At 35.5% G+C, this 27,717-nt stretch overlaps 1 protein-coding gene and 1 pseudogene across 3 annotated transcripts in view; one reads left to right on the forward strand and one right to left on the reverse strand.

Annotated features, from left to right (window-relative positions):
* Positions 1–617: 617 nt before the first annotated feature.
* The window catches only part of PBK (PDZ binding kinase), a 60,070-nt gene continuing 32,970 nt past the window's right edge, over positions 618–27,717 (reverse strand). For all 3 annotated transcript variants that reach the window (XM_067039973.1, XM_059071367.2, XM_067039974.1), the window contains 7 exons: positions 25,947–26,024; positions 20,773–20,866; positions 16,203–16,345; positions 15,362–15,531; positions 13,149–13,278; positions 2,235–2,411; positions 618–1,603 (listed from right to left, as the gene is read on the reverse strand). In XM_067039973.1, coding sequence (XP_066896074.1) covers positions 1,404–1,603; positions 2,235–2,411; positions 13,149–13,278; positions 15,362–15,531; positions 16,203–16,345; positions 20,773–20,866; positions 25,947–26,004 — 972 coding nt within the window. In that variant the 5' untranslated portion in view covers positions 26,005–26,024 and the 3' untranslated portion in view covers positions 618–1,403. The remainder of the gene's footprint in view (positions 1,604–2,234; positions 2,412–13,148; positions 13,279–15,361; positions 15,532–16,202; positions 16,346–20,772; positions 20,867–25,946; positions 26,025–27,717) is intronic.
* On the forward strand, positions 21,203–21,730 carry LOC131761484 (double homeobox protein A-like; annotated as a pseudogene).

Raw genomic sequence — 27,717 nt, forward strand, 5'->3', positions numbered from 1 at the left:
TCTGCCACAGACAGTGCTATGAATTTGCCGGCCCAGTCCTTGGGTATTAGTTTGTTTCCATTTAGATATTCCAACTATAGGAACTGGAAACAATTATTCAAGGAAAAGTATTTGTTTATGTATTAAAAAGAACATTGCAGTTCATGAGAACAGGCTAAGAGAGAGAAACTCCTTTGTCAGCTTGGCAGACCTAGTGAGAAGCAACACAACATATAAGTTAGTCAGGATAACTGATGTCAGGATGCAAAAGTGTACATAAGTAAAATTTTTCCATAAATCAGCCGGTTTTCCATTTACTTTCTTGGCACTTTAATGTTATTTTGATAGAAGATAAGCCATTAATGATCTGTATAGTACTGCTTGGTACAATCTCATACTAAAAGGAACCCTCCATTGAATTCCAGAATTGTTTAAATCTCAGAGAGCAGTGGTTCTTAATCTAAGGTCCCCCATGTGACAGTAATTTTTAGTCTACGCATACCACCTAGATTCACAAGCACAATTCAATAACTGAACAATCTCAGGGAGCTGTGGCTCACAGATAGAAACTAACGATTCAAATCACCCCCATTTTACAGATTAACGAAATAAGGCCACGAAAGAGAAAGAAGCCTACTCAGTTTCACTCAGTAAGTTTAATGACAACATTCAAATCAATGGAGTACCAAATAAGATAATACACCTTCTGGTAACTAAAGTGTCCTTTACTCTTTATTGTTCTATTAGAGTTTTATTATTTTTACACCAATACTGTGATATGCTTAAGTACAGATTAGTAAATTAAAAAAATTTTAAAGATATCAGTACAGAAAATACATTTAATAAATTAAAGCAAAATCCAAAGATATGGCTAGAGCCAAGAGAGCAAGAAAAGCCTTAACCAAAAATGTGTAGAAATATCCAAGGAGCTACTCTTTTGAGCCATATCCCAGGTCTCTGGTCTCAGTGACCTTATTTAATAAGCACATCAGCCAAGAAAAGCCAGCAAAAAGTTTAATGTTTTAAAAGATAAGCAAATGTAGACCTATTTTGTAATACACAAGTGCTAATTTCAATAGATCCATTAAAATAGAGAACATCTGAGAAAGATCATTAATAGTCACTCAATCCAAATTAATGTCAGTTTACAGCACTTTACTTTAAATCTGTATAAACAAGTTCAAATACTTGAATAGCTAGTTTCTTAAACTTTATAGAAAACCCTCTACAATTTCAAATGCTTATTAGCATAAGCATACACGAAATACCTTTATAATAGAAATAGTCGTTCAAATGTTAAAAAGACTTCTGCGAAGTCTAATAATGATGGGTCATCCTAATAACTATATAAATGTATATGGTAAGCAGAACAGCTATACACACGAGCTATACTTGAAGCTCCGGTAGTCCTGAGCAGGAGGTGATCACAGGACATCCATTTCCAAAGCGTCAACTATGTGCGCGGCAGAAGGGCGATCTTGGGGCTCTTCATTAGTGCACACAGAGAAGAGCTCAATCACTTTCTGGTACGGTTCACCCAGTTCTTCCATATTAACAGGTGGCCTGGTCCCCAAGGCTGCATAGTATGCTTCATCATCAAAGTCGCTTTCATCAAAAGTTTTATCTGCTCATGAAGGAGTTGGAGATTGAAACAAAATCACTTTAAATCATGGAAAAGCTCAGCGACTGCTCAAATTTACTCTCCTGAAATAAGAATTCATCAACTAATATGCTTTTCATTTTACACAGGCAGTCTCTTCAATTATCCTGCCAAGGTGTAGATTAGCTACTGTCAGGGAATTTTTTTTTTGGCCACACATGTGGCATGTGGGATCTTAGTTCCCTGACCAGGAACCTAACCTGTGCCCCCTGCAGTGGAAGCACGAGTCTTAACCACTGGACTGCCAGGGAAATCCCTGTCAGGGATTTAAAGGTTATTGACCTCAACCCTCTTACTATTGTAGCTTTCCAATCGTTTTCTCAGGCAAGGGGAGCTTTTAAGGTAACTTTTTGCTCCTCCGGATTTTCTCAATTTACCCCCCTATTCTCATTTACTCTACATCTCATTTGTATGAGATTAAACCAGGATGGTACCAAATTAATCCTCAGTATTAATATAACCTACATCTTGTGCCACTAAATCAAACTAATTGCTCTTTTAAATTTTAAGTTAATAGAGAAAATATAATTTTATAAGCTATTCTTTAGTTCAAAGTGAAGAGAGAGGGATTTATGTTAAAAATATGCAGTTATACCTTCATCATCCTCATCATCTGGAAGACTAATGTGTGGAATAGATAAAGTCAGCATTTCCCACAGAGTAAGGCCAAAGGCAAATATGTCTGCCTTGTCGGTAATAATACCATTCTCCTCCAGAGCTTCCTTAGGTTTCCAAGGCTCAGTGCCAATATAACAGGCCTCAGGGTCAGTCACTGAAACAAGTAAAATATAGGCAAGATGGTTTCACAAGTGCCAGAAACCACTAAGAAAGGCAAACAACCCAAAGAACAATGAGCACGTTATTTAACAGGTTTTTAAAGGTTAATAAATATAGCCAGTAAACATGAAAAAACACACTTAACCTTGTAAAAAGAGTCTTTCCCTATCAGATTGTTAAATATTCAAAAAGCTAGTTAGTTGGCAAGGGTGTAGAGAAACAGCAATCCTCTTAGAAAGGGGTCGGAACATAGACTGTGGATGTCTGGAGTACAGACTCTGGAGCCAGATTGCCTTGCCCGGTTTCAAAGACATGTGCAAGCTGTGTGACCTTGAGCAGATCACAATCTCTGTGCCTCAGTTTCTTCATTTTTCAAACTATGCTGTCTTTCAGCTGAGAGAATTACCACTTATTTGCTTCTGTGATGGCTAAATCAGGGAAAAGGGAGAGTGGGATCACAGAGTGGTTCTTAAAGCTTCTCTGCCCAGGAATGACACAGGTCCACTCACATTTCCATTTAAATGTTAGAGTCAACTTGTCAATTTCAATGAAAAGGCCAACTAGAATTTTGATTGGGATTGGACTGAATCTCTAGATCAGTTTGGGAAGAATTAACATCTGAACAGTATTGTGTCTGTCAATCCACAATCATGATCTCTCCATTTACTTAACATCTTATTTAATTCTCTCAGTGAAGCTTTATGGTGTTCAATAAAGAGGTCTTGGATTTTTTGCTAAATTTAGTCTTGAATATTTTATGCTTTTTGGTATAGCAGTCTTCCCTTACACCTGGGGGATACATTCCAAGATCCCCAGTGGATGCCTGAAAAATATGGATAGTACCGAACCATATATATACTATTTTTTTCCTATACATACACACCTATGATAAAGTTTAATTCATAAATTAGGCACTGTAAAAGATTAACAACATAATAAAATAGAACAATTATAACAAACTGTCATGAAAGTTATGTGAATGTGGTCTCTCCTTCTGTCTCAAAATTATCTTATTGTACAAATTTGATGCCTTTTTCTTCTTAACTATGCACTTATCACACACTATGGCCATAACTTTTGCAATCTGAGGCGTAACAGCAAAACTAGTATAAATTTCTTTTTCCTTCACAATTTCATGGACAGAAGATTCGTCCTTACTGTAGATCTCAGCAACCTCGGCATATGATTTTTTTCTTTCCTTATTAAGTCGAGAACTTTCACCTTGTCACTTAAAAGAAGCACTTTATGGCTTCTCTTTGGCATATCTGAATTGCCAGCATCCCTACTCTCTCACTTTGGGGCCATATTAAGTAAAATAAGGTTCACTTGAACTTGAGCACTGCCAAACTGGCCACAGTCATCTGATAACCGAGATGGCTACAGAGTGACTAACGGGCAGGATATGCTGGACAAAGGGACGATTCACCTCCCAGGTGGGATGGCAGTATTTTATCACGTTACTCAGAACAGCAAGCAATTTAAAACTTATGAATTATTTATTTCTGGAATTTTCTATTTAATATTTTCGGACTGCAGGTAACTGAAACTGGAAAGCAAACCTGTGGATACTGGAGGACAGCTATACTTGTAAATAGAAATCTTAAATTTTTCTTTTTTTCATGATTTATTTTGAATATATAGAAATATAATAGCTAACTTCATTTATTGGTTGTAGTAGTTATTCTGTAGATTCCTTGAGTTTTTCTACCTAAACAATTATATCACTGTAAAACATGAACAATTTCATTTCCTCCTCAATCTTGATGACTTTTACTTTTTTCTTGCCTTATTTTAATGGTAGGACTATAAGACAGTGTTTAACACTGGTGAGAGCAGGCACATAAGCCTTGTTCTGTAAGTACGATGCTGCCCGTAGGTTTTTCTGTTAGATACCCTTTCTGAGGCTAAGTTCCCTTCTATGTCTAGTTAGCAATTTTCATCATGAACGGAAGTTGGATTTTGTTAAATGCTTTTTCTACTTCAATTGAGATGTTTACCAATCTCAAAACAGTTTTCAAATTTGTTAATATGGTGTCTAGCATAAACTTCTGAATATTAAAATAACTGTTCTTTCCTGGGATAAACTCTTGTTGGTCAGATGTACTATCCTTTTTATATACTGTTAGATTCAATTTGCTACTATTTTGTCAAGGATTTTTGCACCTATGTTTGTGAGTCGGTGATTTTCTTTTTTCATGAGTATTTGTCAGGTTTTGGTATCAGAGTTATGCTGGCCTCAGAACAAATTGGTCAGTGGTCCCTACTCCTCTATTTTCTGAAAAATTTATGTAAAATCGGTGTCATTTCTTCCTTGAATGTTTGATAGAAATCAGCAGTGAAAACATCTGGGTGTTGGGCTTTCTCTGGGGGAATGTTTAATAGATATAGGGCTACTTGGGCTTCCTATTACTTCCTATACCAATTTTGGTAAATTGTATTTCTCAAAGAAATTGTTCTGTTCATTTAAGTTGTCAAATTTGTTGGCATAAAGTCTGTAATGGCCTATTAATCTTTAAATGTGTGCAGGATCTGTAGTGATAACCTTTCGTTCATTCCTGATGTTGGAGATTTGTGTTTTTTCTTGATCAATCCAGCTAAGGATCAATTTTATTATCTTTCAGAGAACCAGCTTTTGGCTTTATTAATATTTTCTCGTGTTTATTTTTTATTTCATTGATTTCTGCTCATATATTTATTCTTTCTTTCCTTTGACTTACTTTGTACCTGTTTTGCTCTTCTTTTTCTAGCTTAAGATGGAACATAAATTATTCATTCAGATCCCTTCTTTTTTCTACTATAATCACGTACACACCTACAAATTTCCCTCTAAGCCCTGCTTTAGCTATATCTCACATATTTTGATATGTACTGCTTTCCTTTTTATTCAATTCAAAATATTTTCTAATTTCCCTTGTCATTTTCTTTGACACATAGGTTATTTGAATTTCCAAATACTTGGGGTTTTAACTAGACATCTTATTGTTACTGGTTTCTAATTTAATTCCATTGTAGTCAACAAAGATACTCTATAATTTCTTCCATAATTTTATACATGTTCCTTTTTATATTTAAAAATCTTTACTTCTGCTATGACTAGGATAAACTCAAACACAAACAGAACACTCACTTCAGAGTATATTGTACTAAAAATGGAACTTTTCAGTACTTGATTGCTATAATCTCCATTTCCTCACAAATAAGGTTAGAGTGAAAACAAACTGAATTAATATAATTCACTTTCAGACAGGAAGTAGAAAAACAAACACAGGAAGCCTGTTTAATGAAAGCTTCTCTTCAGAACTAAAGGAAAGTCTGCCTTGAGGGTCTCAAGAAATTTACAAAGAAAGGGGAGAAAGATGGAAACTAACATTTAGAGAACTAAAGGGGCAGACCAAGAAGGAAGAAATGAAGATACAGAAGTCAGGAAATGGAAGATTCCAGTCAACAAGCACTCATTCATTCATTCATTCATTCAGCATTTTGAGGAAATCTGCCTAAGAAGTAAGCGGGCTCTATCTGAAAATGAAGTGAGAACAATGATGCCAGACTAGAACAGTACCCAGCATTGGGTGGCCAGAACAAAATATGTGTCTGTGACAGCCTTTTTACTTAACCCAGCTTTAGGAGATAAAGTTTGGAAGGCAGTCATGTCCAGTATAAGCTGCTTGAAGTTTTCCCCCATATCACCTCACATCTAAGAGGCCCTAATGGAATGCATGACAGGGTAAAGAGTCTACAGACATGGTCCACATGGGCAGTGACTCTGTGGCAATAAGGAAGGATTCATACCCCATTCTAAATAGGTCAAATTCCTACAGGGATCTGCCATGCTAAAGAGTAGCTTTCTAGAAGTCTGGGCCTAGTAAATCAGTTCCAGTTGGAGACTCTAGCCAACCACAAGTGTACTTCCTATATGTCCACTTAATACATTTCTCCAAATCTGTGCTTAGACTTTAAACATAATAGAAGTGGTTCCCCCACATATGTTACTAATTAAGTTTACTTCTCTGTGAAGATAAATGTTTCTGACAAAAGTCTGATGAGATCATAAGTCAATGGTTCAGTCATTCCTTCTTGTCAACACAGAAGCAACTTAAAGATTTTATTGCCCTTTATTACTTTCAAAGAGTTTAAGCGGACATTACCTTTTTCAGTTCTCACGGACACAAATTGAAAACTGATGAAACTGGAGGTTCTACTCATCCTTCAACTCTCAGCTTAAACATTAATGATTTAGGGAGGGCTTTCTCAACATCCAGGCTGAGTTAAGTGCCACTGTCATGTTTACAAAATTCCTTACATCATAACGGTCATTATACTTTAGTATTAGTCATTCAAGAACTGCTTTCCATCTAGATGATGAGCCCTAAAACGGTAAGGACTGTGTCTATCCTTTTTTCCTCTATATTTATAGTTCCTAGCACAATGCCTGACTGTACTTAGTATTAAAAATATTTGCTAAATAAATAATCAACCTGGAATTTACCACTGTTAAGATTTGGGCTTTTTACAAAACACCCTGTGTATATTATAGTTGTGAAATATGTGAGTGTGTTACCTATTAAAACACAAAACTTTAAAAAATTTAGTATTTTTTAAACTTCTCTTAATGTGTATGTAAATACATACTTTAGGTGCTATTTTATCATCTGTTCATCTCACTTAACACATTTAGATATATTTCCATGCCAACAAATGTAAACCTATATAATTTTAATGGATATATGGTATTCTATTGTGTGGTGGTACAATAAATAACATCATCCCTTCCTTATTGATGGACATTCTCTTACATTCTTGCAAAATCTGTTCTGGTACAATGTATGTTTTTCGAACACAAATTAGCTCATACACAACTAGTAAAAAAGATTAATTATGTGATTTTTTTTCCCCAGCATGTTAATGTTATCTTTTAAGTGATTAGGAGTAAACTTCCTCACAAAGAAAAAGCCTTAGCCCGCAGAAACGCCTTCCCTCAGAGCACTGCTTTAAGAACTGCTGTGCTGACTATATCACTAAACTATCTGGTGAAGCTGAGACTGCAGGTAAAAGAGCTGCCAAGACATTTCCCCCAAGCTTATAAATACTTTTTTTGTTATTATTATAATTTTTTATTGAGGTATAGTTGATGTATGATATTATATAAATTTCAGGTACACAACATAGTGATTCACAATATTTAAAGGTTATATTCCATTTATAGTTACTATAAAATATTGGCTATACCTCCTTGTACAACATATGCTTGTAGCTTATTTATTTTATACATAGTAGTCTGTACCTCTTAATTCCCTACCCTTATCTTGCCTCTCCTCCCTTCCTTCTCACCACTGGTAACCACTAGTTTGTTCTCTATATCTGTGAGTCTGTTTCTTTTTTTGTGATATTCACTAGTTTATTGTTTAGATTCCACATGTAAGTGATATGATACTTTTTTATTGAAAAAGCCAGATCAAATTTTTAATTTTAATGAAAAGTATCTATTGAAAATAAACACCCTCATATTTACCTTCAAGGAAGCACAAACCCAGGGTTCGTGGCTACACAACACTGAATGATACTGCACGCCAGTGAAGATCTAAGGTGTTAGTATTTTTACTAGGATTGTCACTGTTTGGGGTATTGCTTTGTTTTCAAGGTTGCGTGGGTTTTTGATTCTTCTGTTCCAACTCTATTTCTTCTATAAGCCTAGTTCTAGCTTTTGACTTTTCCAGAAATTAATATACCAGGTTATTGTAAAAAAAAAATACCTCCACTGACCAATTATTTCTTTGGAATGTGTTCTTGGAAGTGAAATTACAGGATCAAAAGGCATAAACATTTTTAAGGGTTTTGTTTTTTAGAGAAATACGTATTTCCAACTGCCCTCTGAAAAGGCTACACCACTGTGGTAGTTACTAGTGCTGTACATCAAGCAGTTCATGCTCTCCACTTCTACACGCACAGAAGGACCACCTTCTCGACACACAGAAGGACCACACTTTCTGGCTTGTCATGGCTGGGTGAAGCCATTTGACTAGTTCTAGTCAGTGACTTGTGAAAGAAGTGACCTGTGACAATTCTAAGCTGGAGCATTTAGTTGTTAGTGCAAGACTTTCTAGGGTGGCACTGTCCTACAGAACTTTCTGTGATGATAAAAATGTTCTGTATCTGCATTGTCCAATGTGGTAGCCACTAACCACACGTAGCTACTGAGTACTTGAAATGTGCCTAAAGTGGCTGAGAAAATGAATTTTTAAAAATTTTAAATATTAATTAATTTAGACAGCCATACATAGCTAGTGGCTACTGTAGTGGACAGCGCAGCTCTAGAGTTTTTTTTACCTTCCACACAACGATGGCAGTATTCCATATAGTGGATGTCCCAGCAGCTTAGGTCCTAACGTGCAAATGACATGGAACACAGCCCTAATGGACATGTAGCTTGAATAATAAGCCTTGGTTTAAGGCACTGAGGTTTTTGAGGGTCTATGTTACCATAGCAAAACTGATCTTAACCTGAATGATACACCAATTGCAACTTCTACGTTGTGTATGAGAGTATATTAATCTATACTGTTGCTCATACTAACATACAGAAATTTTTCAAAGAATTTTCAATAGTCATGACTTTTTTTAAAAAAAATGGTTTCTACCTCTGGTGCCCTTCTCAAGCCCAATAGTAAGGAAATATTTACCAACAATTTTTTCTGCTACTTTTTTTTTTTTAAATCTTTGATCTACAGGGATTAGAGTGTGAGGATAGAAAACAACTTTCTCTAAAATAACCAGACACCATCATTTACTGACTCAACTACCTCTTTCTCACTAATACAAAAATGTCACCTTTATCATATAACAAATTTTATATATTTGGGAACTATCTCTTGACTCTTTTTTTTTTTTTTCGGTACTCGGGCCTCTCACTGTTGTGGCCTCTCCCGTTGCGGGTTGCGGAGCACAGGCTCCGGACGCGCAGGTTCAGCGGCCATGGCTCACGGGCCCAGCTGCTCCGCGGCATGTGGGATCTTCCCGGACCGGGGCACGAACCCGTGTCCCCTGTATTGGCAGGCGGATTCTCAACCACTGCGCCACCAGGGAAGCCCATCTCTTGCCTCTTATGTTAAAATTTTCTGCCTAGTTTGGCATGAGTATCACGGCTTTAATTACTATAGCTTTATAATACTTAACATCTGGTCAGGAAAATTCCTACTAACATTCTTTCACAGAATTTTCCTGGCTGTGTTTGAACATGTATCCTCAAGGATAAACTTTACATTCTCTTTGAAATGTTCTACAATAACATGGATCATATTGGGATATTATAGAATTTATCGATTTTCTCATTCATTAATTTCTCCTTTCTTTTAGGGCTTCATTTTTTTTTCTGATTTCAGTTGAATACTCAATTTCATAAAGGTTAAATAATGAAAATGTTTTCCTTTGAGTACTTTTGACCATATCAAATAGGTTTTGATTCGTTCTTACATTCTCATTATTTTCTAAATAGCGTGTAACTGGAATTTCACTTCCTTTGGCCAAGAACTATATACAATCATATTAAATTCCTGAATTTTTGTTTCCAACTGTACTACCAATTTCTATATTTATAGCACTGAGGATAATGAATGTTAACCTTTAGTCTATTTCTACTTTTTGTAATCTGAGATTTGCTTTTGTAACCTAACTAGTATATGGTCAATTTTGATAAATATTCTAATGCATAGAGATTGAACTTATTATTTACTCAGATCTTCTACATCTTAGTTTTGTCTATTAGATCTGTTAAGGATTGAGAAAATTATGCTTAAAATATCTTATTTTTATTCTTTTTGACAATTTATCCTTTTATTTGCTGAAGTTTCAACCTTGTACCAGTTATTTAGCCTCAGGGTTCATGCCAGTTCTATCTTTATTAATGATTACAGACATCATTATAAAGTCAATCTATTTCTCTTGGCTTTTTCCTTCAATTCAACTTGTAGACTTTAACTAGAAATTAAGATGTACATAAGTTCGAAACAGTATCATTAGCCTTCCCTCTACCTTATATTTATATAAAGAGGTAAATTTAAATATTATTTATTAAATAATATGTTGAAAGCAGAGGCTTTCTCTTTAAGGCTTTGCTCTTTTGTTTTTGTTTCTCATCAAGAACATATCTTAAATTCCCTACAGTCTCTTCAGCAAGTGGTGTTGGGGAAGCTGTACAGCCGCACCCTGTCACACCCGCTCACCATTCACAAAAATAAACTCAAAATGGCTTGAAGACTTAAACATAAGACAAAACACCATAAAACTCCTAGAAGAGATCATAAGCAAGACATTCTATGAAATAAACCGTACCAATGTTTTCTTAGGTCAATCTCCCAAGGTAACAGAAATAAAAACAAAAATAAATGGGACCTAATCAAACATAAGCTTTTGTACAGCAAAGGAAACCATAAACAAAACAAAAAGACAACCTACAGAATACGAGAAAATATTTGCAAACAATGTGAATGACAAGGGATTAGTTTCCAAAATATACAAACAGCTCATACAACTCAACAACAGTAAAACAAACGATAGAAAAATGGGCAGAAGACCTAAATAGACATTACTCCAAAGAAGAAATACAGATGGCCAATAGGAACATTAAAATATGCTGAACATCAGTAATTATTAGAGAAATGCAAATCAAAACTGCAATGAGGTACCACCTCATGCTGGTCAGAATGGCCATCATTAAAAAGTGTACAAATAGGGGCTTCCCTAGTGGCACAGTGGTTGAGAGTCCGCCTGCCGATGCAGGGGACACGGGTTCATGCCCCGGTCCAGGAGGATCCCACGTGGCACGGAGCGGCTGGGCCCGTGAGCCATGGCCGCTGGGCCTGCGCGTCCGGAGCCTGTGCTCCGCAGCGGGAGAGACCACAACAGTGAGAGGCCCACGTACCGCAAAAAAGAAAAAAAAAAGTGTACAAATAAATGCTGGAGAGGGTGTGCAGAAAATGGAATCCTCCTACACTGTTGGTGGGAATGTAAGTTGCTGCAGCCACTGTGGAAAACAGTATGGTGGTTCCTCAGAAAACTAAAAATAGAATTACCATTAGGATCCAGCAATCCCACTTCTGGGCATATATCCAGACAAAACTATAATTCAAAGAGATACATGCACCCCTATGTTCACAGCAGCACTATTCACAATAGCCAAGACATGGAAACAACCTAAATGTCCATCAACAGATGAATGGATAAAGAAGATGTGGTATATATATATATATATATACATATATATATGTATGTATATATATATATATATATATATATACAATGGAATACTACTCAGTCATGAAAAAGAATGAAATAATGTCATTTGCAGCAACATGGATGCAACTAGAGATTATCATACTAAGTGAAGTAAGTCAGAGAAAGACAAATACCATATGATATCACTTATATGTGGAATCTAAAATGAGACAAATGAACCTATCTATGAAACAGAATCATGGACATAGAGAACAGACTGGTAGTTGCCAAGGGGGAGGGGCTTGGGGGAGGGATGGAGTGGGAGGTTCTGGTTAGCAGATACAAGCTTTTATATAGAGGACAGATAAACAACAAGGTCCTCCTGTATAGCACAGGGAACTATATTCAATATCCTATGATAAACCATAATGGAAAACAATATTCAAAGAAGGTATTAAAAAAAATTTAAAAAAGAAAGAACGTATCTTAAATACCCTGAGAAGAGAATGGTCAGTATTCACAATAAAGAGAGAAGAATGAGGTGCAGTGGGCCAAGGGGCAAAAAGCAGAAGACGGGCCTTAATTAGCACCCTTCTTTCCTACTCCCACTCCAGTTTCTTCTAGCAGTTTCCCAAATCTTGTCACTATGCTGATGCTAAATGAATTCCTTTACAAAGCCTTATAAAAATTTTGTTTTCTATTCCCAGACCTTTTACCACTTAAAATTCCCAATCCAGGGCTTCCCTGGTGGCGTAGTGGTTGAGAGTCCGCCTGCTGATGCAGGGGACATGGGTTCGTGCCCCGGTCCGGGAAGATCCCACGTGCCGCGGAGCGGCTGGGCCCGTGAGCCATGGCCGCTGAGCCTGTGCATCCGGAGCCTGTGCTCCGCAATGCGAGAGGCCACAACAGTGAGAGGCCCACATACCGGAAAAAAAAAAAAAAAAAAATCCCAATCCAGGTTAGAAATAGTTCCCCACATTTCTTCAATTAAAATATATACTAATGAGAAACCAATAATTTATACTGTGTGTGTGGCAAGAAAGGGGGCTAAAGGCTGAGTAGAAGAGACATAAAAGGGATTTTTTTATTGTACACTTTTTATTCATAGTTTTTGATTTTTGAAGAATGTGAACTTATTACCTTTTTACATATGTAAAAATTAGAAATTTAAATAGTGTATAAAAGCAATTTTAAAAATTAGAATTCTTGGGACTTTCCTGGTGGCGCAGTGGTTAGGAATCTGCCTGCCAATGCAGGAGACATGGGTTCGAACCCTGCTCCGGGAAGATCCCACATGCTGCAGAGCAACTGAGCCCCTGTGCCACAACTACTGAAGCCCCCGTGCCTAGAGCCTGTACTCCACAACAAGAGAAGCCATCGCAATGAGAAGCCTGCACACCGCAACGAAGAGTAGCCCCTGCTTGCCGCAACTAGAGAAAGCCCACGTGCAGCAACAAAGACCCAACACAGCCAAAAATAAAAACAAATACATTTATTTTTTTAAAAAAATTAGAATTTTACTTACCAGTCATATTTTCATCCAATGGTAGAGAGACTCCTACATCACAGATTTTAATTGTTTCAAAATCACCTTTAATCACAACATTTGAAGACTTTATATCTCCATGAAGCAGTTTCTTGTCTTGGTGCAAATACTAAAATAGTGGAAAATTTAACACATCTGAGCCAAAAATACAAACTAATTTCAAAAATATGATAACTCTCAAACAAAAATAACAACTTGAATGCCCTTCCTAACCTATAGGCTTATATCTGTCCATCATTTCAAATTATTCAAAGCTAGAGAAGGGACCATCCCAAGCTATCTTGGTCTGCTATACTGACCAGAAATCTGAAGGATTCTTTGGAAACTGATGTCTATTTATAGATAAGCTAACTTTTAATTTTCAAACCCACCTCACATACTTTTACATCAAAGATGCTACTGCAGATTTCAAAATATACTACAATTTTACTTGAGGCTAGTAATTTTTAGAAATAATTCTGTAATCTTCACAATGACACAGGGTTTCCTCAAACAAATTGTTGAGATAATGCTACAAATAATTCACAAGCAGATGAAGGAGTAATGTAATCTAAGACTATATTTTGTTTTACACATTAACTCTTTCTTAGAATTGACAAGTGATGATATTCATCCATAATAAAAAATGTCCTGCAAAACTGTTATTTTTTCATTCATCAGCATTTGGGCATCTACTGTGAGCAGGGCCTGAAAATGATACAAAAACAATTCTTGGTATTTAACTTGGAACACTTACTGTGCTTAATTTAAATGTTGCTGACCATAAATTGAATATGCTCAAATATATTTATAATGTAATTTATTAATTCCATTATACACATTTAAAATATTTATTAAATAATTCAAATTATTAATTTAGTTCATCCTACCTATTTAAAATCAGTTTTTCTATACACATATTAAAATATATATTTAGAAATATTGCCTTTTTCCAGTTTCACATTTCATGAAACAACTAAGTTGACTAAGTTGACTAACAATTTAGTCAATAATGACTAAATTTGTTTTAAATATATTAGTCCATTTAACTAAATCTAACATGCAATCTCTATAAGCAAAACTTCCTGACTTGGGTTATTTAAGGCTATGTGAAGGTGTGAAGGCCTCTAACAATACTTTGCTGATCAAAATAAATAAACAGTGCACTCTTCAATGTGAGAGATTCTATAAAGACTTTAACTTAAAGCAACTCCCTCTTTGGGAAAAAAATTCCACCTTGTAATTAGTTATATTAGTATCTGTTCATCAACAGATGAATGGATAAAGAAGATGTGTATACACACACACACACACACACACACACACACACACACACACAGTGGAATATTACTCAGCCATTTAAAAGAATGAAATAATGTCATTTGTAGCAACATGGATGGACGTAGAGATTATCATACTAGGTAAGTCAGAAAGAGAAAGACAAATACCATATGATTATCACTTATATGTGGAATCTAAAATATTACACAAATGAACTTATTTACAAAGTATACACAGACTCACAAATATAGAGAGCAGACTTGTGGTTGCCAAGGGGGAGGTTGGGTAGGGGAGGGTAGGCTTGGGAGTTTGGGACTAGCAGATGCAAACTATTATATATAGGATGGATAAATAACAAGGTTCTACTGTATAGCACAGGGAACTATATTCAATATCCTATGATAAACCATAATGAAAAAGAATATGAAAAAGAATATATAAGTATAACTGAGTCACTTTGATGTACAGCAGAAATTAAACACAACATTTTAAATAATAAATAAATAAAGTATTTCGTTTCTTCAGGTCCCACAAAAGTCATTTAAAATATAATAGCATGGGATTCCCCTGGTTGTCCAGTGGTGAAGAATCCGCCTTACAATGCAGGGGACGCAGGTTCAATCACTGGTCAGGGAACTAAGATCTCACATGCTGCGGGGCAACTAGGTCAGCAGGCCACAACTACTGAGCTCACGCCTCAACTAGAGAGCCCACGTGCCCTGGAGCCCACAGGCCACAACCAGAGAAGAGAAAACCCGCATGCCACAACTAGAGAGAAGGCCACCCACTGCAATGAAACATCCCGCATGCCTCAGTAAAGATCTCATGTGCCACAACTAAGACCCGACGCAGCCAAAAATAAATAAATAGATAATAAATAAATCTTAAAAAAAAAAATATATATATATATATATATATAATAGCATAGTTACCTTTAACCCTCTTGCCATATTCAAAGCAACTTTTAAAATTATGGCTGCTGGAAAAGGATCTCGGCTATCTCTATTTCGTTCTTCTATTAAGTCATTCAGAGACTTTTCACCTCCGTATTCCATAGCAAGACATAGACTACCATCGCTAGCTTTAGTGAAAGCACGGTAACCTTAAAGAAAACATGACATTTTCTTACTGGAATAGGGAAGAACAACAGTATTTAAGTTTTTTACAGTAATGTGACCGAATACAGATCTGGATTAACACTGTCAAATATAAAATGAAATAGGTATTATTTATAAAACTCATTCAGTAGATCTAATTTTAAATGCCTTCAGTGTTTGCCAATAGTATCACAAATTGAGATTTTTTTAATACTCAATGCCTTCCTAAATGTAATGGTTTCACCAGCCCTACTTACATTAAAAATGAAAATAAGGAAATTATGTAAATGAATATCATATTACATTCCTGAATTCTCCATAGTACCAGCACCATAAATGACTATATGTACTCCCATGAAGTTTTAAATATATACTTAAGCATCTAAAAATATATACTAATTTTTTTTTTTTTTTTTTGGCTTGTAGGATTTTAGTTCCCCGACCAGGGATTGAACCGGTACCCCCTGCAGTACAAGCACAGGGTCCTGACCACTGGACCACCAGGGAATTCCCACTAATTTTTATTTTAGAATGTTCACATTAATTTGATTCTTGCCAAACTCCATCACTACCCTCTTCATTTTTATTAGTGAAACCAGTTAAGATATTACATAAACCATTTCTGGATAAACAGAATACTATGCCAGATACTGTTACCCAATAAATCTAAACTTACCTATAATGTTTGGATGATTAAGGCTTTTCAAAATCTTAGCTTCATCAGTTAGTCTCTTTTGATACATACTCTGATAATCATCATTACATCTAGGATTAATCTTTTTCACAGCCCAAGGAGAATGAGACAAACCTCTTGGAGATCTTAAAAAATAATTAATCAAAAATGTACAGAAAGATTAATAACCATAATACATTTCAAATGACTAATAAGAACTTCCAAATTTTGAAAAGGACTTAATTTGTCATTTTTTTTTTTAAATAGTTAAAATATTTTAGACTATCAACACTTCTGTTATACAGCCTCTTTAATTGGGTACTTATATCTGATAAATCTATTGATTACAAGATAAGTCTGATATCTATTACTGGAAGGGAAGGGTTAAAAAGAGAAAACTAAAAGGAAAAAGATGAAATGTTATAAATTTTAAACTTCAAAATTACTATAGTATTTTCTAATTTTTTCATTCAAGCATGTCAAACTACCAACTACTCAAAAAGCATTTAACTATATGTACCAAATATGAGTTACAGAATGTTAAAGTAATAAACACTAATATCTAAGAAACAATCTAAAGAAGATATACATTTGGCTCATATATAACCATGCAAAGAATAACAAACTGTTCTTCACCAACAAATATTGCGTCTCTAACAGACTTAGCAATTCATCTTATATACCTCTCACCATATACATGTGTTTAGGGAGATAATAATAAACGTAAAAAATGTAAATTTCTGTTTTCTAGGACGATTCAGCTGTTTTAAGAGTATTTAAGGTATAAATGTTTTGAGGCCTAAATAAACAAACAGGTAAAACGAAGTCAGGGAAAGGTTTGTTCACCTGGTAAGGTAGGAGTTTATGAGTATGGCAAATTACAAAGGACAAAGTGTATGTAGCATATGGGCACGAAAGCTAGTCAAAGAGCCTCAAAAGTTAAAGATTAAAAGTTCAACCATAAGAAGGTAAAACAACAGATTGAACCAAGAGCCCATTTAGCTCTGTACTACCTCATAAGCACAGCTCTATGATTGCAGGACCTCTGTTTAAAATCAAAAAACATGTATTCAAAGGATCACTAGATTTCTTAATTCATATATATCTGTCATGCATAAGTTTATCTAAATTATTCTTAAACCTCCAGTTTTAGATAACAATAGCATTTGGGGATACCTCTTCCATCTCATTTTAATATGAAAAATATATTTTTCGAGTTTCAAGGGGTACCCCATAGCTCTCGATTACTTAGAATTCAGTGAGCAAGTCCATCTTCACCTTTTCCATAACATATCCTAACTCACAGAATGACAAGAAGGTATTTACAAAATCTGAATAAAACTTTGCCAAGTTAAAAGTTGGTTCACTAAAATACTAATAAAACAGGCAAATTTCTGTTGAGACCGCACAAGGAAAAAAACAAAAGGAGACATACATAATATTGCAAACAAAAATGGGGATATATTCAGAGAGATTTAGAAATATATAAGTGAATAAATACTAAAACTTTTAAGGCCAATATATTTAAAAGACAAAATGGACAAATTTGCTTTAAGAATCTAAGAAAACTGATAAAAAAAGAAATGTAATCAAGAGTTTAAAATTTTCCCTCAAGAAACAGAAAACCTAGATAATTTTATAGGTGAGTTTACTAAATTTTAAAGGAACACATTATTCAATCCCACACAAACTGTTCCAGGGAACAGAATGAAAAGGGACTATGAGTCTAATATAACCTTAATAAAAAAATCAAAGAGGGACAAGGAACATCACAAGGAAAAAGGAAAGGAAAAGGAAAACTCACAAACTAATTTCACTTATATCACAGATGCAAATATTCTAAACAAATAGTAAAATGAACCCATCCATTTATTAAAAAATAATAATACATCACAACTATATTGCGTTTTATCTAGCAATGCAAATTTGACAGTAAAAAAGGTAGACTTCTGAATTGAAATGATAGCCTGAACATACACATATAATTTTGATCCCTCTCAGGCACCTCTAAAATAAAAACAAATGAATATTTTAAGACATCCACCTGACTGACAAGGATGGAAATAATGAAGAGGAGACAACAGCAACAAAGTCTCGGAAGCTTGAAAAGCAGTTGAAAGTAACTGACTTAACAGGCCCAATGAACTTCTTGAAAGTTGTTTTAAAAGCAGGTGCATTCCTAGATACGATCCTCAATTCTGTATCAGCAGGCAGTTGCCCATCCTGTATACCCCAGCTTCTGAAGATGGAAGACTGGCTTTGAAAGGGGAAAAAGCAGAGGGTCTTTAGCCTAAGGTTGACTGACATAGTTGAGAACCTGTAAACCATACAGGAACAGAGTAATTCATGACCAAATGCACCCTAAATGCTCAGTGAGTTTTCACACATGTATATACCTGTGTTATCAACATCCAGATCAAGATATACAACATGTCTAGCATCCCCACAAGACTAAGGATGCCATCTTAAAAAGGAAAACTTTCAGATAATTAATTAAAAACAACATAGACAAAAATGAAAAACTCAACGGAAGTATCAGAAGATGAAGTTGGGGAAATCTCCCAGAAAATAGAACAAAAAGAGAAAGAGAAAATAGAAAAAGACCAAAAAAATAAATAAAATAAAGGTAGATCAGAGATCAGTCCAGTAAATCCAACATCCAAATAATAGGAGTTCCAAGACAGAGAACAGAAAAACAGGGGTGATGGGACTTCCCTAGTGGCGCAGTGGTTAAGAATCTGCCTGCCGGAGCAGGGGATGTGGGTTCGAGCCCTGGTCTGGGAAGACCCCACATGCCGTGGAGCAACGGAGCCCGTGGCCACAACTACTGAGCCTGTGCTTTAGAGCCTGTGAGCCACAACTATTGAGCCTGCGCACCACATACTGGGCCCACGTGCCACAACTACTGAAGCCCACGTGCCTAGAGCCCATGCTCCACAACAAGAAGCCACTGCAATGAGAAGCCCCCGCACCGCAACGAAGAGTAGCCCCCGCTTGCCGCAACAAAAGCCTGCACGCAGCAATGAAGACCCAACGCAGCCATTAATTAATTAATTAATTAATTAACTTTTTAAAAAAATGAAAAATGGGTAAAATGATCAGCAAAGTAATTTAAAAAACTGATTTCTCAAAAATTTAAGAACAGGAATTTTCAGTTTCCAAGAGGCCCACACCCATGCATGTCATTGTGAAATTACAGTGGGAGGAACAGATAACATAGAACAGATACATAAGAAGACTCAGTAGTCAGGAGGGCTTCAGAATTCTCAACAGCAACACCTGAACAATGTCCTCAAAATTCTAGAGGAAAAGCACCTCTGAATGAGAATTATAACCCAGAAAAACAAAAAAGGCCATTCAATATGAGGGTAAAGTGAGAACGTTTTTAGAAATGCAAATTCTCAAAAATATGTCTTCTGTGCATCTTTTCATGGGGCGCTACCAAATGTTCTCAACCAAAATGAGATGTAAACCAAGAAATACTAAGACATGAGATACAGAAAAACAGAGGATCCAGTTCACCAGAGAAGCAAAGGAAATCTCTAGGCTACCGGTCAAGGAAAATCCCAAGCTAACAGGGCCACCCTGAAGACTGGGAGGTTCAGGCAGGAACTGCTATTTTCAATCAGTCACCTGAAGCTTCCTAATTAAGTCACAGACAGTATAACTTTGTTAACAACTCACTTCACTTTTTAAAAATATTTTTTAAAAGGGAGAAAAATGAGACTAGCCATGAACCTGTGAGAAATTTTTTCTTTCAAAATAACTTAGACAAGAGTTTTAGACATTAAAAAATGAAAGTTCACAAAACGTACAGCATACAAACACACAAAGGGGGTGTTTAAACTGCATAAATGCTTCAAGAATACCCACTTATATATAACTGCTATGCTATTCTCAATTCATTAGCTTTTTATTACAGTATTTCTATTCAGAAACAATATAAACCTAGAGAAGCCAATGACGTGCTGGGTTGGACCAGTCAGGCTGATTCCGAGAACACATTAAGCAAATACATAACGGCTTAACTGTTTGCCACTTAATAAACATGAAACTAGGTACAGAGAAATGAATAAAACGAACAACTTTTAATAAAATGTGTTTGTTGTCATGTGTAATATTATTAGCTATTAGCCCCTATTCTATTTCATTTTTCTTTTAATACGATTTTCCTACTTTAAAATCACATATTTGTCCTTCTTACTTAACAATGATGACATAAGAAATAAAAAAACTTTTACTTCTTTAGAAGAGAATATCTTGAGAAGGCAACTCTCCAGATAGTAGGGATTAATAATCACTGATATCCCCCAACACTGGTATCATACAGGAACCCCTCTCCTCTGTCCTTTTCCCTTCTTAAACAAGCCAAGGAAAAATTACAAAGTAAATTGCATCTCCTTTAATAATCCATCAGGAGGAAGCTAGGAGAAAAGTATACCAGGCAAAGCTCTGGCAAAGTTATGAACATACCCCAAATCTAAATATTTGAATTTTCATATTCCTTTTTGTCTCCAAGTACAGTGGAACTATGGTTCCATGTAAAAACATTCATCTGAAATCTTATACTCACCTTTTCATGAGGTAGACATTTACCCCAGTACCAAAGCCAAGCTTCTGCATAAACGGAGAGGCAGGAATATTTATGCATGGAGTTAAACACAATGCTAAACGTCAGAAAGAGAAATAAAAGATAAAATTAGTATTTGAAAAGACATCTACAAATGCATCCTAACATTCTCAATATATTATTCTTAAAGAGTATTAACTGGCAAAGTCTTGGAAAGCAATTTGACACTATCCTAATTTTAAATGGATATCCTTTGACCAAGTCTACTTTTAGAGCTCGATCTGACAGTAACACTAAAACAGGGTCAGTAAACGGCCTGTTTTTGTATGGTTCACAAGCTAAGAATCGATTTTTACATTTTAAAAGCGTTGTTAAAAAATAGATAAAGACGGTCTCTTGGTCAAATCCTTAGATTTCATGACTCTCTTCCAACATGACCCAAGACAACTCTCCAAACAACACCATGGCAATGAAGTGTAGACACAGCTGCACCGAATTCACAGAAGATCAACTGAAAATCCTCATCAATGCTTTCAACCAAACAACTTATCCAGGTTATGCTACCAAACGAAGACTTGCTTTAATAACACTGAAGAGTCTAGAATACAGATTTGGTTTCAGAATCAAAGAGCTAGGAACTGATTCCAGAAAAGATCAGAATCTGAGTAGGACTCAGAATCAAGCCAAGGCCAAGATCACCCTGAAAGAACATTCAAAGTAGAAAAGACAGACAGTGTCATATCAGCTACACTCCTCTCAATTACACACCCTTATCAAGGCATTTATGGACAACCATTATCGTGGGATTGATTCCAGAGAGCAACTTGCTAAAGAAACCAGCGTTCTAGAGTCAAGAGTTCAATTCTGGTTTCAAAATCGAAGATCTAGATTCCATGTCCAGAAAAAAAGAGAAATTGAGGAGGCCTTAGAACAAAGACAAAACCAGGGACAAGATCTCTGAATTGAGAAAATTCAAAGTATAGAAAGTAACGGCACAGAATGGCACCAATCTCACTAGTGACTGTCTTATTTCTCTGGAGCCAGAAAAGGGGAACAGAGAGACAAATTCAGTGTACTTGACTGCCATCAGTCTGGACTCCAAACCTCTCTCTCTTCCTGGGAACATATCCTTCTAAACACACCTCCAGCTTCTCCAGGGGCTGAGCCTTTTGGAGACGGTAAACAGGACTTCAGGAAACAGTGACAGATATAAGGCACCACGCAGCCCTACTGACTTAGCCTGGATCCAGAGTTCAGCATATTTCGAGGACAATAAAATAAACTTTTTAATATCATTTTTCAGCCATCATAGTAATGACTGATTCAGGCAAAAATCATAAAAAAAAGAAGAATATAACAATAGGGTTCCTGTGTGGTCCACAAAGCCTAAACTATTTACTATCATATATTCATGCATATACATGTGAATATCGGGATGTGCTTTTGTGGTTGCAAAAAGACAAAAAAGCCTAAGTATTCATCATTAGAGTCATAATTATAGTATATCTATATTACAGAGTATTTATACAGTCATTAAAAAACATGAGATAGAGAAGTCCTACTTTTGCTAATGAACAATTAACTGCTCCTGGAATTGCCATCTTGCCATGAACAACTAGAAAGTTTGACAAGATATAATGGTTTTCAGATACTTGACAATTGGCAGAGCAAGACTGTAAACTCTGAGAGAAGAGAAACAAATGAGGTGAGTCCTATCATTGACCTAACTTACTGCTTAAAGGCAGTTTCCAGGCTGCAGTGCAAAGAAACACAGCAGAGGCCTTGTCAAATTGAGGAGATGGAGATTAGAGGTCAACAAGATTTAAGCAGCTAGAATTTGTGGAATAGAGAACTAAAGAGGGAGCCAAAAAGTGGGAGAAAAAGCTCCAAAGATCTGAAAAGAGGTCTCTCTTTGAGCGTTTGTACTTACCTGCACATACAATGGACAGAACCCCCCAAAGCTGAGGAAAGCACCAAACGCAAGCAATAGGTTAAACAATTACCAGAGATTATACAGGTCTAGGAATAGTTTAATACCATCAGCCAGAGCATGGTAACTCTCACAAGAGTATTGAGTAAAGTCCTCTAAAGAGTCTCACTTAGTGGTACAGCTACATTTTAGCCCATGGAAAAAGTTTAGAACAAAGCTTACAAGCAAGCCTCAAAAGAAACAAGCTGATGTGCAGGTAACCTAACTGGACCATAACAAAACCACACACCCTTCAAAGGAATAACAAAATCCAGCACTCAATAATATTAAATGTCCAGCAGCCATAAAAAATTAACAGGCATGAAAGAAACAAGAAAATATGGCCCATCTCAGGAGAAAAATAAACCAATAGAAACATACCACAAAATGGCAGTGATGTAGAGTTAGCAGATAAGAACCTTAAGATATAATTTCCAAAATATGCTCAATAATGTAAAGGAAAATGTGAGCATAACAAGGAAAGAAAAAGATGTGAAAAAAGATCCAAATGGAATTTCAAGGAATGAAAAATACAATGAAAAAGAACACCACCTTAGAGAAGCAGAAGAAAAGTAACTAAATTTTAAGACGAAGCAACAGAAACTACCAAAAATGAAGCACTGAGAAAAAGATAAGGAAAAAAAATAAAGAAATCATCAGTGAGCTATGGGACAAGAGCAAAATAGTAGGTTTAAATTCAACCATACAGAATTACATTAAATGTAAATGGTCTGAACAGTGTTGTCCAATAGAACTTTCTGTCTTGATGAAAATGTTCTATATCTGTGTTGTCCAGGAAGGGAGCTACTAGTCACATGTGGTTACTGAGCACTTGAAACGTGGCTAGTAAAACTAAGGAAGTAAATTTGTAATTTAATTTTATTTCATTTGAACCTAAATTTAAATTGCCACATGTCGCTAGTGCCTAAACATTCCAATTAAAGAGAGAAGTTGTCAGAATGGATAAAAACAAAACAACACATAACTACATGCTGTCTATAATAAACTCACTTTAAATATAAAGATATAAATATGTTAAAAGTAAAAGGTTGGAAAACATATACCATCAAAACACTAATCAAAATAAAACTGTGTGGCTCTATTGATACCACATAAAGTGGACTATGAACAGAGTACAACAATAACCATCCTAAATGTATATGGTACCTAATAACAAGTTTCAAAATATGTAAAGCAACAACTGATAGGATTGAAAAAAAAGACACATCCACAATTGTAGTTGGAGACTCTCCTCTCTCAGTAATAGAATAAGTAAACAGAAAAATCAGTAAGGATACAGCAGATTTGAACAAAACAACATAAACAAGTCAACAGGCTTGACCTAATTGACACTTGTGGAACACTGCACCCAACAACAGCAGAAAATATCTTTTCAAGTGCATGAAACATCCACCAAGATAGATAAACCTCTAGTCAGACTTGATCAAGAAAGCAAAAAAGAAAATATAAAATACCAGTACCAGAAACGAAAAAAAGAGATAGCACTACAAATCCTACCAACATTAGAAGGGTAATAAGAGTATATCACAAATAACTTTATGCCAATAATTTGGACAACTTAGAATAGACAAACTCCTTGAAAAAACACTAACGAAGCTTACATAGGAAGAAACACATAACCTGAATAGCCCTACATCTAATAACTGTGAAGTCACAGTTAAAAATCTTTCAACTAAGAAAACTCCAGGCCCACATGGTTTTCCTGGTAAATTCTACCAGTTAAGAAATACTGTCATTTCTACAAATACTCTTCAAGAAAAAGAAGGAAACACTTCCCATCTTACTTTATGAATACAAAATACCCTGATACCAAAACTAGACAGACACTCCAAACAGTCAATATCTCTCATGAACATAGAAAATACTAGCAAATTGAATCAAGCAATACATAAAATACATTATGGCCAAATTGGCTTTACCTCAGGAATGAAAGGTTTGAGATTTAAAAATTAACATAATTTACCACTTGAACAGCTTAAAAAGGAAAACTTTATCTTAACAGATACTGAAAAAGCACTTGACAAAGTTCAATACCCATTCATGATAATAACCAGGAATAAAAGGAAAATTCCCCAACCTGATTAAGGGCATCTGGGAAAAACCTACATCTACCATAATACTTCATTAGGAACAAGGCAAGTATGTCTTCTCATACCTCTTTATTCAAAAATATACTGGAGCCAGTGCCATAGGGAAAGAAAAGAGAAATAAAGTAACACAGACCGGGGAAAAAAAAAAAGTAAAATTGTCTTTATTCATCTACATTACCAACTATGTACAATATCCTAAGCAATTTACAAAAAAGCTAATAGAGGGGCTTCCCTGGTGGCGCAGTGGTTGAGAATCTGCCTGCCATTGCAGGGGACACGGGTTCGAGCCCTGGTCTGGGAGGATCCCACATGCCGCGGAGCAACTAGGCCTGTGAGCCACAACTACTGAGCCTGCGCATCTGGAGCCTGTGCTCCGCAACAAGAGAGGCCGTGATAGAGAGATGCCTGCGCACTGCCATGAAGAGTGGCCCCTGCTTGCCACAACTAGAGAAAGCCCTCGCACAGAAACGAAGACCCAACACAGCAAAAATAAATAAATTAATAAACTCCTACCCCCAACATCTTAAAAAAAAAAAAAACAAAGAATACGAGACCCCAATTTAAAAAAAAAAAAGCGCTAATAGAATAAGTGAGTTTAGTATGTATGGGTGCAGGACGCAAAGTCAATATACAAAAATCTATATACTAAGAGCACAAAACATTTTATCTTATGTTATCTTCTAGAAATTTTATAATTTTGGCCATTTTTGCATATGATGTGAGCTAAGGGTTGATTTGCATATGGATATCCAATTGTTTTTATTTATTGAAAAGATTACCCTTTGTCCATTGAATTGCCTTGGAAAATACCTTTCCATGTATGAGAGGCAGAAAGGTGAAGTAGTTCCTTAATGGTCCAAGTTAAGTTGGTTCTTCACCAGGGAGAACCTACAAATCTGTTAGAATGTCAATAAAATTAACTCATAGATGACCAAACTCTGGCCTATAAAAGAAGTCTTATTTCTTAAGATCAACAATATAAAAATGACTTATGCTAAAATTGTTCATGTGTGGTAGATAATAATTAAAGGGTCAAACTATAATAATACAAAGACATTTCTGATAGCAATAACAAAGAAGAAAGGTTTATATCTTACCAGATTTCTTTTTTTCAGATAATCTGCTTGGTGTCTTGAAATTATTGGTTTCTTCCATTGTAATAATCACTCAAGGTCCTATGATGAAAATAAAGAGAAAGTTACACTTCAGTTATAAAGAATACATCTTTCATTCATGAAGAAAAAATTCCTGTAATACTATCACTCATTTACATAAAATTTGAGAACTGAAAAAGACCATGACAAATATTTAGTCTGATTTTATTTACAATGAGAAAAATGAAACCCAGAGAAGTACAATTACATACCCAAAGTCATGCTATTACTGATAGTAGGTATTTTGTTTCAGTTAAAAAATAATATATGCACACGGTTAAAAAAAAAATCACCTAGTACCCTCCCACACTTCCTGGGGGTAGTTATTAACAGGTCTTTTATATCCTTTTAAGAGATTGGCTATGTAAGCAGCATTATTCATAATAGCCAAGAAGAGGAAACAGAAATAGCTATCAGATGATGAATGGATAAACAAAATGTGGTACACAATACACACAATACAATATTATTCAACAGAGTACATAGTCTAATATGGAATATTATTCAGTCATAAAAAGGAATGTAGTACTAATATACACTACAACATGAAAGAAACTTGAAAACATTATGCTAAGTGAAAGAAGCCAGACACAAGAGGCCACATATATGATTGCTTTTATACAAAATGTCCAGAAAAGGCAACTCCACAGACAGAAGATAAATTAGTAGTTGCTATGGGCTGAGGGGAAGAGAGCGTGTGGAGTGACTGCTAGTTGATGTGTGCTTTCTTTTTCGGGGTGACAAAAATGTTCTAAAATTAGGTAGTGGTTTAATATATTCAATTCTATTCCAAAAACCACTGAATTGTATACTTTCAAAGAGTGAATTTTATGATATGTGAATTGTATCTTAATAAGCTATTATTTTTAAATTGTTTTTGAAAATAAAATATGCATACACAAGCAAGTTAATCCAAGGTTTTTATTTCTTCTGTAACATATTTCTTTAAAAAATCCTTTTCATTAAAAAATTTAAATTCATTTTTCTTTTTAAAAAATGTTAGGTTCCATATTAGATTTACTATAAAGCAAACTGTTCCTACATGTCTATAAGCGTGTTTGGATTGTCTGTAAAAAACTTGGAGGCAGAGAGAACATTTGCTTAAATGTTGCACAGAGCCCTTAATATCCCTTAATAGACAGCATCTTTAAAAACTCTGTGCTAATTAAAAAAAAATCGCTCAAAGGCCCTGCTTGGTCTATTAATATGAAGCCTATTCATTTTTTTTAATGTAGCTACAATCACCACTGTTTTCAGATTTGCCTGAATTCAGAACACCAACAATCCCCTTTTCGTGCCAAATATACTAACTTAATCAAGTGACATTCAACTGAAAGGAAGGAACAAGTTTTTCTGGAACAAGTTTCACATCTTTGGGAAAGGATAAACTATTTTTAACAGAGTGGGTTCAGGAGGTATTTCTACCTTGGAAATAATTTCCCCCGTGAGATTCTGATTCCCATTTTTCCATCTCCATCTCTCCTCACAGGAAGTTGTGAGGGAGCATCTCAATGAGTTTCTAAGACTTCTCTCTACCTGTGGGAAGCCAATCTTCATTCATTCAGTCAACTTATACTTATGTAGCATGTACCATGCACCAGGTACTGTTCTAGATACTGGAGACACAGCAGAGAACAAGACCCAAACAAACAGTCAGATAAATATATAAGATGATATATAGTCAGGGGAAACAGACACCAAGTGAAGGGAGACA

This window comes from Kogia breviceps, chromosome 8, assembly GCF_026419965.1.
Source record: "Kogia breviceps isolate mKogBre1 chromosome 8, mKogBre1 haplotype 1, whole genome shotgun sequence".
Classification (NCBI taxonomy): domain Eukaryota; kingdom Metazoa; phylum Chordata; class Mammalia; order Artiodactyla; family Physeteridae; genus Kogia; species Kogia breviceps.